General features: G+C 33.5%; 1 protein-coding gene across 1 annotated transcript in view; it reads left to right on the forward strand.

Moving 5' to 3' along the window:
* Nucleotides 1-7,782: 7,782 nt before the first annotated feature.
* The window catches only part of Smp_211150 (ATP-dependent RNA helicase, putative), a gene marked incomplete at its 3' end in the record, with an annotated part of 57,599 nt that continues 51,896 nt past the window's right edge, over nt 7,783-13,485 (forward strand). Inside the window, exon 1 of the mRNA XM_018791884.1 lies at nt 7,783-7,944. Within this exon, the coding sequence (XP_018644990.1) occupies nt 7,902-7,944 (43 nt within the window). The 5' untranslated portion in view covers nt 7,783-7,901. The remainder of the gene's footprint in view (nt 7,945-13,485) is intronic.

Raw genomic sequence — 13,485 nt, forward strand, 5'->3', positions numbered from 1 at the left:
GAAAAACAGTTCCCCTCTCACGTTTTTTGGATGGGATAGGCAACGACCTTCCGCGATACCCCCATTTTGGGAAAACCAAAGAGACGCTGGAATTCCTCCGTTTTTAAGATAATCGATAACTTTCCATTATCCCATAAAAGTGAGATATTATTGATAAATTGGGAAATATGAACCCATTGTTGAGTAGGCGCATAGATCGATCCATCATTCGACCCATTTATCCATAGACCAATTGTTTATTGAACCGTTTAATGGTTACCCCTTCGTTTCAGTTGATCACTTTCGATATTCAGTATAATGATACATGACTGACAAGATTCAATTGACCTTATGATTTCAACATAAACATTAGTACAAAAGGGCACTAAAATATATATTTGTTACACAAATCATTGAATTTGTATGTAGGTTGGGATACTGCTGGAGTTCTCTGACCACAACAGGTGGTTTTCTTAGGCGGTCACTCCCCAACTCTTCACCCAGAATCCTAATCCATAAAGCGATGGATCAACATTAGGAGACGCGATCCCATGGTAGCAGGTGACCAACCACAGGTTCATACTCCATTCGTTCTCTCAGGATCCTGGGATCCATGTGCATCATTGGTTTGGAATCAAGGTTTTCTAACTCTTAAATGGATCCTTTCAATTTCGTAAACAACACCCCGTTACGAGAAGGGAATGAGTTGGAACTCCCTGGCAATGGTTATATACATATGGCCATATAATGAAAATGAGAGCAAACTCTCCCCACCCTCGGCCATACTAATGCATGTAGACGCTTCTAAACCATTACTTATTGTTGAAGTTATAATTAGGTGAATTTTCATTCCATTTATATTGAAAAGTAATGTTATGTGTTTTGGTGATATTGCTTACTGAAACTATATTATTTCATTTTTCTTACTGACTGTGGTTCCATTTAGTTTTGCGTAAATATTACTCTCACGTCTGGGAGGATCACGTGTTAGTCGGTTGAAATTGTAGAATACCACTGGTATTGATCTGTTACTCATTTATATCTAAAATATTCTAACATCATATAAATATAATATAATACAAGTAAATGTATTAAAATTTGGTCTTATCACAATTAGTATACCTGTCATCACACGACCAATTTTACTTTTTGTTCATTTGCGTCTAAATATTAATTTTTAGTAGAGAGAAGCCGGATGGGGTTCCAGTTATAAGCAGCGTGATCTATTTATATATGTTTTTCTAATTCACGACATGAGGATTTTTAATATTTTACCAATTCGCATCACTTGTGGTTTGGATGAGTTACTCATCTCCTAACAAAGGAGCGAATATGCTGAATGTGAGACATAAACAATGTTAGTAGAAGCCATCGGCGAACTACAAGTTATTGATCATAGGTATCTTCGAAGCATTGCTCGCATATCTTTAAACAACCAAGTGAGCTGTGCTGAGGTTAAAGATAGGAAAATAAGAAAAGATAACAAATCAGTTGATAAGATTTTAAATGATTATCGATTTAGATGGTTGGGAGATGATTAACTGTTGATGACGTTAGGTGACATTGCTCAAAATTGGTTACTTTGATTTATAATAACTATATGTTAATTCAGGATTAACCGTTTCGTAAATTTCCTGAAAGTCCAGTGAGAAATTGTGACTTTCAGACCAAAAAGGACGTGAGAATGGAGATAATTTTTCCATGGTAACGGTTTTTCACAGTAGCACAATATCCTTGATTGACTGCAATGAAAATCGCGGATTCTTATTATCTTTTGTCCTAATACATTGGTGAACCAAATAATGTGTTAAATAAAGCGATAACATTGTGAGGAAAGAACGATGAGTAGAGTCGTAGATTTGATAATTAAATGAAAAAGAATGGTGTTTAGTGAGCGGTGCCATTCAATTCAAAATATAGCCAGAAGGGATTTCTCCCAGGTAATGAAGTTTGTCACATTATTATGAACGTTTAATAGAAGATTAGAATGACTTCCATTCCGAGTTATGTCTGATAACGTCCTAAACCGCTAAATTGTTCCATCTCCTGGACCCCAACCGGAGATTCAGGATGGATCAGTAGATGCTATTCCTAAACAAATATTCTTCGTATCACTACTCCATGTCATAAACTGATCATCTCTTCTCTTTCCCTTAATCTCAAAGTTGGCAAGCACTGTACGATATTAAAGCCACTGGGAAGTGGAATCTTAGTCATCGATTCAAAACCCTCGTAAGACATTTGCGACTGTTAATGTTCAAATGAATTGTTTCATGTAGGATGGTTGGAGGACACATTATTCAAAAGTCTAAAAGTCAGTTGTCCATTGCTCGTTGGCTTTCATAAGTTCCTCACCTAATATTAAGTTATAATAGAATCCACTTTTAATTCATTTCTTCACAAACTTGATTCTTGACCAACAGATGAATGAAACAACATAAGAGTGAGTATAATGCAATTTATTTTTTCCCTAAACTTTATTAATTTTCAGTTATCAAATAATTTCCTATCATCATCTGTTGAATATTCTTCTAGTCCAATTTGACTCTTTAAAATGACTTCCAAATATCCAATTACATTAATGTCAATATTATACTTTTTATATAAAAAAAATTAATTGCATTTAATATTTTCATAGTTAAAAGCATGAGTCAATTGAAGCTAGACCACCATGAAAAACCTGGAAGCACTGGACGGCCGTTTCGTCCTATTATGGGACTCCTCAGCAGTACGCATCAATGATCCCGCACTCTCGAGATTCGCACCCAGGACCTACCAGTCTTGCACCAGAGCACTTGACCGATAGACCACTGAGCCGAATGGCATCCAACGGTGTTAATGTCTAACTTCAATTGACTCACGCTTTCAACTATGAAAATACTAAATCTCCACAAAACCCCTTCTGATAATTTAATTTAACCTTGATTTGATGATTTATATTTCTAGTATCAATTAAGTGATAATTCAATGATCAATTAGAAGTATCATTATCTAGATAGTTGACTTAAAGTTCAAATTTAAATGAACTGATTGAATGAGTTGACCTTGCTTATTCAAAGTTTGTTTACCTTCTTTTGTCTATTAACGTGGCATTAAGCAATGCACTTGTTTTGAGAATATCGTTAGAAAAAGACATTTAAATTTTGTTTTAAATACTATAAATTCTTAATTGAACTTATTTTTGAATAGAGTTCCAATAATTTCAAATGTAGATGTTATTTTTCATAGATCGGTTTCAATAGAGATGTCATTGTAAACCAAGGTATACTGTACATCTTAATTCTACAAGTTAACATGGCTGTTGTATTCGCTTGATGAGTAGTCAGTTATTAAAGTAAGCGGTTTGTATGGGTTGTTGGACTTAATAATTTATAAAACTATAAAATTATCTAGTCATCAAACTGTATATAGTAAGCTTTTAATGTTTATAAAATTTCACATTCAAAAAGCTCGTTTGGCTTTTGCCAACTTACGTCACCTATCAGTCAGTCAATCAGCTGATGGTAAATCTGTTGATGAGGTCATGAATCTACATCGACTGAGATAGTTGAGCCACGTGTTACGTATGCCTGAACACCGATTACCACGACGCTCAATGCTGACTAGTATTGGCAATGGTTGGAAGAGAGTTAGGGGCAGCCAAACCAAAAAGTGCCATCAGTGCTTGAAGTCACTAACTTCTAGTCTGAACCATGTTGGCAGATGCAGACTACATGGTTGGGGTCTGCGTAACTATCGTAACCAATGGTTGGAGACTGTGGGTGACACGTCTCAGAATCGATCACAATGGCGTAGGTGTATAAACTCTTTATCTTCCCTCAAACCTTGAGATTAAAATTGCTTCATATCTGTCTTCCTTCCTGTAGTTTATCTTTATATGCAATCTTTCTTTTACATATTACCACCACTAAATTAACTACTTCTATGAATTCGGTGTTGATCTTGTTGTGCCAATGAGGTATGGCAACTTGGACCGATGCATAAATGTGCCTGGTCCTACGTTGTAGCTGACTGACTGACATTATATAGTAAGTTGATGAAAATATATAGAGTTTCTAAAAGACTGTATACTGCAAGGAGTGCCAAGTCTCAGCACAGGTGTAATAATATAATAACAAAAACAATATGCTTATTGACTAAACATCATATAAAATGGGATAACTCTACCTTGCTTCCATCAATAACTCATTACTCTCTTTTATTATCGATTACTTTCAAATATCATCTCTACGAAGAAATTTTATTCTTTTCAATCGTTACTTTCAATTTTCTGAACAAAAATTGAAGTCGTTTCTTGATAAAAAAAGGACTATTTACTTAAAATCAATGCCTTCAATAATACACTACTGATCTTGATTACGGAGATTAACCTCGTGATATCCTAATGGGGTGTCATTATTACAATGTTGCCACAATTTTATGTAAATCAAAATACTTAAGACTAAATATATCGACTTTAGTATTTAAGAAACAAAATCAATAGTTATGAGATATTGGTTATTGGATTCATCGATAATCTGTTGCTATGACCCATGCTTTGTGGTTTCGAAACTATAACGAGCGGGTAGGGGCAGATTGTATGTATTACTCATATATTTCTAAATAAGGATAAAATATTTATCTAATGCTTGTTACCAATTTGTTAAGCAATATCCATGATCGATGAAATAATCAACAAAGTAAATAGTGATATGAATGTTTTTGTATGATGGATAGTCAGCTGTCTTAATTTGTATACATTTTTTTCTAAAATAACATGGACTCATTGTGTGATGTCACCTGATCCTATTTAACTGATTATTTTACACGTAATCATCAAACGTTAATCATTTGAAGTTTGTATCTATGTTGGATGCAAAGTATTGGGTGAGAACTAATAATCGATGGATGAGATGAAGAATCTTCATCAGCTGAGTTTGTTAGGATGTATACTACATACATCTAATTACTGCCTATCGCGAAATGTGATTTCCAGTATACGAATATGTTGGGAGAAAGCTAGGGGTTGCCAATCGAAAATTTGGCATCACTCCATACAGACATTGACTACCTGACAGAGTTATGTTAACGCGTCCAGACTACCTGATTGGTGTCTGCGCAATTATGGTAACCAGTTACTGGAAATATAGTGTGACATGATCTAGAGTCGGTCTGTCGTTTAAGAACTAATTAATCATTAATAACTGCATTGCTCTTCTTGAACATGGTCACTAATTTCAACAAATATGTTTTTATGTCTAGCTGTAACACATTATGACTGTTTTTTTGCTTATCTAGTCTAGAAGACATTTCCGGCAAAAGTAGACAAAAATAAACAGAAAAATTTGGTACCTAAAGTTATGTATTATGGAATAAAGATTCAGTACAAACCATAAAATGTCATAGTGATCTAATATGAAGTTAAATAGAGCAATATAGAGAAATGTTTCGATTATGTGACAGTGAAAAAAGAAAATACTCTCTCTTTTAATAGAAAAGACATTATAAAACAGAGCGTAATTAATCTTTTGTAATCTCCATCGATGGGTATTGTGATGGCTTCATACTTATCCACCTAATTTATACAAGACACCATGTTAACATAAACAAAACCATTCAAATTATCCATAGAATAGGCCTTTTTGGTTTATCCATACATGCTGTAAACAGAGTTGAAGTTGTCGGTGTCTACTTTAAAAATTCTGATCTTCATATGCATAACAAATTTCCTGTACGTCGGTCATTATAATAGTCAACATCAGTGTGGGTTACAAATGACTAGTTATACTCTCTCCTCTACCAAATAAAGCAACAGTTCATTAGTTAAAACACTGAATTCTTGTCCTCTAGAATGTGGGGTTGAATCCTATTCTATCTACTACTCCATTTTAGGCAATCAAATATCACTAAATCTTATACATGAAATTGTTGAGGTAGGAGGAATAGTAAGAAATGAAGAAGGAGATTGATTATGAATACAGTGATCTTGAGTGCTGTTAGAGGTATGAGAGCAGTTATCACTTGCTTCATAACTTTCTTCCTTCCTATGCTATATCCTTATATACAACCTATCTTTTATATACTACCACCACCACTAAATTAGCTACTTCTATGAATCCGATGTTCACCTTGTTGTGCTAACGAGTTATGGCAACTTGGACCGATGCGTAAATGTGCCTGGTCCTACGTTGTAGCTGACTGACTGACTGACATGAAAGTATCGCAAATAAGTTGGATAAAAACAAAAATGACAAGACCATACTAATTAGAAAAGTAAATGAGATTGATTTCTAATAAATAAATTTATTAGAAAATCAATTTGAATAAAGATTACATTGTTTCTTTCATAGCAATAATTTTTAAAATGTAATAATCCCCCAAAAAATATAAAAAACGAATTGATTAATTAATTAATTAACAACAATTGATAACAACTCACTGAAGACAATTGGTGAATGGTTGTTCAATCAGTTAAGTGCTCTGGTGCGAGACTGGTAGGTCCTGGGTTCTAACCTCGTGAATGCGGGATCGTAGATACTCACTGCTGAGGAGTCCCATAATAGGACGAAACGGCCATCCAGTGCTTCCAGGTTTTCCATGGTGCTCTAGCTTCAATTGACTCATGATTTCAACTATGAAAATACTGAAATCTCCACAAAACCCCTTCTGATAATTAACTAACTTTGTTTTGTCTTTCTCACTGTGTGTGTTTATGTGTTTGTGTTTTCACTTAGATTTAGTTCCATTCCGCACTGTTGTTGTCTTTATTGTATCATAGAAACTGTGGAAATTGTAATTCACTTTTTGTTTTTCCGTGTTGTTAATTAATGACACTACTATATATATTTTCTTCTTGACCCCATCTCTTTTTGTTTTCTACAAAGATTAAATGTAAATAATAATTTCACTTATTAATCATTATCCTCATTATTAATTTACTAATAAAAATGTGATAATTAAAATATACATTTATTTCATTTGTATCTCTAAGCACTATTTACTTTCTAGTAGTAACGTGACCATTAATGATTGATTACCTAATTGATAATTTATAAATGTTCTTTGTTAATGAAGATTCAATTTCATATACAATGTATACACACGCACATTTAAAAAATTGTTAGGTTATATTTGTATTTTTTTTTTTTTGAAGTTTTGCTACTTAACCTGACTAGGACAAATGATAGAAAAAAACTTTTATGTGTAAATTAATTTCTAGGATTTTTGTAATTACTTTTCTTTGATGTATGTATAGTTTAGGTGGTATACTAACTGATTTTGTTTTGGTTAAAGATTGAAGGGTCAATGTTATAAAATCACCTCATATATATATATAATATTCGGATAAATGGTTGATGGTAAAGATTTTGTTCGGTTTGAAGCTACTTTTTCGTCAAGGATTATGATTATTTAGAGAACTATTTCAAAACCTTGTGGCAATGAACAAACAATGCTTGCTTACGACATGTGATCAAGGAGAGCCCGATATCTCTAAATCATTGAGTTGTAGTTTAGCGGTCTACATTTTCAATTTCAGTTTTGTCAATTCATTTACCAGGTACTGGCTTGTTTACTCTAAGTATGAAGGCTAATGATGCACTACTCGGTCTTTCAGACCGAAATAGGTGGAGCGGGATTTAAACCTGCCACTTAGTGTCGGAATTTTTTATGATTTAGCCTCTGAGCCACCCCTCCTCGAATTTTCATGCAAATTTAAAGTTAATCACTGGTGAGCACATGGTTTTACATCATCAATACTATCTATGTCATGTTCATTCAAATGACTTTACTTTTATTCCCTATTTTTTTTCTAATGTTCCCAATTAGGGTTTAACATTATTAATCCACTGTGTAAATGTGTCGTTATTGTTGTCTTTAATGTTGATGTTGTTGTTGTTGTCTTCGCCGTCGTCATTGTGGATAACTAACGGAAGAGAATAAATATGCGAGTACCGTCAACAATTGTAAAGAAACCAAGAAATCAATGTAAGCTGTTGATTTATTCTTGAATATAATTTATTTTAAATTTGATATTGTGCATTGTCTTTTTATTTGAATGATTAGAATAACAGTTATACATAGTTTGGCCTATCAATACGGAAACTGGAACAGCTCATGATAATATCATAGTCAGTTTATACAGAAGCGTAGGCGGATTTGTGGAGATTATAGAATTTTCGTAGTTAAAATCATGAACCGATCTTAGCTGGATCACTATTTAAAACTGGAAGGCTGTCTTTGTATAGGACTGCTCATCAGCATATGTTCAAGACCCCGAAGCTGAGGGACCTAACCCAGGACCTTCGGCCTCACATTTTAACGTCTTATCCTTAGACCACGAAGCCAGTATCCTACGATGTAATGTCTTACCTGAAGGTTGGTCTTGCTAATATCGGTTCATTATTTAGACTATGAAAATAAGCTAAAAGTATTAGAGTTTTATAAACATCTGTCATAACAGTTAGATTGTTAATCGTTGTTTATTGGTCTGAACAATATCGTTAGGTGCAGACTTTCTATTTAAGGCTGACATAATGCTGGTAACTAATTGTTGGTAATATTTAATGAGATGAAACAAGCTCAGTTATTCTGTTCTTCCCTCCAAATCATGAGTTGAGAGGCATTTGTAACTCTTTATTTTCCACTCTTATGTTTTTCGAGCCTGTAGTCCTCATATTAATATTTCCCCTCCAATGCCTAATTTTATACTTTACACCTTTTTCATTTCTTCTCGTTTTAAAACTTGATGTATTCTCAATTGAAATGGTCTTAGTCAAGTTAAATAACATTGTCACTTCCTCTCTGCTTTTGATCACTTCAATGCTTTTATTCAAACAACTGAACTAGAAATGGATGAATGCTGATTAACATTTCATGTATACTTTTAATCATTCCTGTATGTATTTTATGCCAGTAGCTTTAATTATTAAAGTACTTGTACTTTTAACTATTTTGTATTGTTCTATTCAAGGAAACATTATTGTTTTGTTAGAGTGTTAGCTTCATTATAAATTATGTATATTTTGCCAAATATCCGTATGTTTGTTTTTTCATCCCATTTGGTTCTTTTCTCTTCAATTCATTCTGTTATTATTTTTCTGATTCAAATTTCTTTCTTACTTGATATTCACAAGCCTTTTTTGCGTTTACAGAATATGGCCAAATAAAAAGGTGTGTGCGCTAACAATGAATTCCATAATGTAAATGGAGAGAGTACCTATAAAGAGTGTTGCTCTGGTTGTTAGAAGGTGCATCGGCCTCGTGACTTCCGAAAAATTTCGGCTTTCATCATGAGGCGTCATAATTGTTCCTTCAACTCCCAGGGCAGAGTTTAAATGGTTTGAATTATTTTTTCTGGTTAGCGTTTTTTTGGCGAGTTAGTTTTTCTACGGGATGGGGTCGCTAACCCCATGCCCAACCCTCCTCCTTTATCCGGGTTTGGGACCGGCAGTAACTCTAGGAGAGCTACAGGTGGAGTTATAGTGTAAATGTAAATGGATTAAAATATAATTAAGATGTTTGTTTTTTGTCATACTGATTAAATGTTTTCAGAGGGACTCATTAAAATGAAATGGTATCAGGAATATGCATGAACAAAATCAAATGGAATATAGGGAGTAATTAAAATGAGTAGAAATATTTTCAAATGTGAAGTCTATGAAACATCCTAGCTGGCGGCCTGCTCGAATATCTGGGCTACCTGTCCCTACCATCTAGATATTTTAACAAATTATGTTTTTGTTCGTTTTAACACATCATTATGTCTACAAATCGCACATCATATTCTGGTGTGTTTATGAAAAGTTTACGACAATTTGCTGTACAAGTTACAAAAAAAATACAATCAGAGACATTGTGGTGGTTGGAAATATGCAGTGGAAAAGATGAACATTACTCAAATGTCGATTCTTGAAATGTTAGCATCTAGCTGGTGATCACTTAATACTTATCGTCAGAATCGATCAATAAATAAGGAAAGGAAACTTGCTGAAATACTTTGTACTGAGAATTCTATATTGTACCAAAAATATAATATTGAATAAAACCATTGTTATTAATAATAGGTTAAGATCAGTGTAAAAACAAGGATAAGGTTTACTTTCTGTGTGCATGAAGTTCAGGGTTCATTTCATAGATGCTAAGTGCTTCTGGTATTCTAAGGAGTTGGGTATGAATATATCTTGACAGGTTTGAATGAATTCTATAAAAAGTTTTAAAAATATTTGGACCAGCTGAGTGATTAAATGTTCAGGTATGGAGCTCTTAATCTCTTTCATCTCATCCTTGTCGAAGTGTATTGTAATATGTGTTCGTGTTCACTCTGAAAGCCAGTCAGTTGGAACTTAGAACCTGGTACATATGTACATTGTTTTAAGTTGCCATACTTCATTTGTACAGGAACATGAAATTGCCAGGGCAAATCTCAGAATAATTGTGGTTGTGACAGTATGAGTGGTGAATAAAAGGATGAGGCATCAAAGATATGGTTCAAGAAAACATAAATTAATTAAATCAAGACAAAAAAGAAAGTTATAAGGCATTCAGAAGCTCAGAAGTTGGGGAGGGAAAGATAAAAATTGGATGCATCTGCACCATTACAAACTATCCAACCTACTTCTACTCCAGATAACGTCACTCATTGTGACAATAAAAGACAAACATTTCAATCATTTTACTTCTATTCACAAAATAGATAATCCACTGTTAACTGATTTATTTTGCACTCTTATTTTTGTACACCACCTGTCAAAGTGACATAATCTTCTTTGTTGTCATTATTATTAACCTAGTATTATAATCTTTCTATTCCATCATCGTTTTAATTCATTGTTCATATTTTCTCATGAATTTACTACTTGAAATAAGCACAGTATATAAGGACAAACTTAAATAGTTTTTAACAATGACCATGCGAATTTGGATTTACCTTCCAGTCAATGAACAAAGAGTCTGTGTCAATCAAAATTATTTCTCAAAAGAGAATTAATTAAATCTGGTAAAGTGCTTTTAGGATAGTGTTGTGTTAGTGTTTCAAGGCTTATGATCAGTTTTATAATCTTTGCAATATCATGAAAATATCGCTACATAATCTCGTTTATCTATATGAGAAAATATTCACGCAAGAGGTTGTGTTCTGAATCTCTTACATAGTTTTATAGATATTGGTCATAGTCTATGAAATCTTTATGAACGAACACAGTGAAGAGTAAGGTAGTTTATAAGACAATATTGGGCGGTCAAATATAGAAGTAGTTATCTATTTTAGCCTATCGAATTCACTAGCTCCGTTGTTAATCAGTGAACCGTTAATAAATTGATTTGCCTGCAAGTTTATTATAAAAAACTTAAACTATAATAAAAACTCGTTCGTTCAAGTGTTATTCACAATCTATGTAGCACAAGGGACCATAATTTGATATCTTCAACATTATCCTTTTCGCTATAGGATGACAAAAAAAGATTTGCCCTAATCAAGTTAAAATTAGCTGGAATATTTATTTCTTAATGTTTCTTTTTTATTGATTTGAAGCATTGTTGATGTTGAGGTCACAAGTCCAAAATGATATGATTTAATTCTACGAATCTTATCATTTCTCCCTTGGACAATCAAATTGCTCGAATAACTGTTTTTTTCATGAAACTAATTCCCCAAAATCCCACTGGATAGAACTACTGATCCACTGAATAATTGTTATTGAATAATTGTAATATTAAGGATTAAAACTGTTATCTGTGTGCGAATGATTCAGCTGATACTGATTCTATGATTGATTATCGAATAGATATTGGCTCTATAAAACAAGTGATTAATTATTCTTGATATCGTCCCCGTCATATCACCTCACTAATCCCGTGTCCCAAACTTAAAAAAATTCTAAACAAATATGCACAAATCGATAAGCAGATATTTCTACTATGATTCGTTATATGGGTACGCGTTTTTTTTCTTTACAGCCAATTTTCTAGTTTTTAAAACTGAATGGTTTTCCTTCGTAATCTTACGTTACTATAATTGTATTATAACAAGATAAAAAAGTTAGCCTACAAAGAATGCCCTACGAAGATCACCAGCATATAAATTTGATTAGAATAATCCGGGTGTTGCTACCATCTTGAATCACATACTTCATTAGCTTGGCCATATTTTACGAATGGCATCTCAGCGTATTCAATATCACATATTTTACTGACGCTTGAACTGAGTGGAAAGGCGGAGATGTCGTCAGTGTATGACGTGGCTCCCAGTTTTGCAAAAACAGCTTTACAAGAATGACACCTGTCGGTTCACCACGACTTCCCTGTTTGGATCCTCAAAATGGACAACTTAATCTCTTAAGAAAATCACAGAAATAACTCAAAATAGAAGGTAATGGCGATACCTCAGTAGCTTTATGCTACACTATTTATAAAAGCGAAATGAATTTTCTTGACTGGAAGAAACTTTTGTTAGTTTCATTTTCAGTTGTTTGGTCTATCTCATTAATTTTTTTCGCTTATTTATTCATAGTCTGTGCTACCCATCTGTCTTTTATTTCTTCGCAATATTATTGCTTCTTTTTTGTGCCTTGAATTCTGTTTTGGTGCCCTATCATTGTACCATGAATTTTACGTGGGTTGAATTAAACAAAATAAACAAATGATTAAAAGCTGAATCTTCTTTTTTTTCATGGTTTTTTCTCACCTGATTTAATAGAGTACTTAATTCAAACTTAAGTTAGCTTTTCAGTCAGGTGATTTGTAGCAATCTTGTTGATGTGCATCACCTCAAATTGACATCAGCTGAGAAATTATTGAAAATAAGAATGACTATGAAGGCACTAAATAGCTATATTTAATTCAAGTTTGTTAGTTGTACACATATAGTCAAACCATCCTTCACCTTTATCAATAGCATACTAAATAAAATCCTGAACTGTTAGACATTACAGGGGTAACACAATATTATTAAGTTATTAGTTATAGGTTATGGAGATTGTTGAATTTCATTGAAATTACGAACTGATCATTTAAAACATGTGTAAGTTTTGGGCATCCGTTTTGTCCATGTTAACTGTTGTTTTTTATTCATTGAAATATCTCCTAGAATTTCGTCATACTTTATTGTAACTATATTCATTGTAAAAATTCACTTACTATTGTTTGTTTGAATCTTCCCATCGATGTTTTAGAACTGCAACTGGTCAGTCTCTAATCGGCATATGTGCATACTGTGCGTATTGTCTCGATATAGCCTTAATTCACAAGCATGGTAAGCAAAGATGGATAGTGGCTAGCAGTGGAATCCAGGACGCGCGTTTCGTCTTATTTGGGACTCGTCAGCTGGATATACCTGCATCTCAGAGTTGATGTTCACTCTGGGACTCGAACCCAGCACCTTCCAGCTGACGAGTCCCAAATAGGACGAAACGCGCGTCCTGGATTCCACTGTTAGCCACTATCCATCTTTGCTTACTATATTCATTGTGTTTCAATAATACACTTTCTAATCAAGTGTACTAATTTTGGATTACTATGTTCAAATGGAAT

Source organism: Schistosoma mansoni, assembly GCF_000237925.1.
Source record: "Schistosoma mansoni, WGS project CABG00000000 data, chromosome 1 unplaced supercontig 0034, strain Puerto Rico, whole genome shotgun sequence".
Lineage (NCBI taxonomy): Eukaryota > Metazoa > Platyhelminthes > Trematoda > Strigeidida > Schistosomatidae > Schistosoma > Schistosoma mansoni.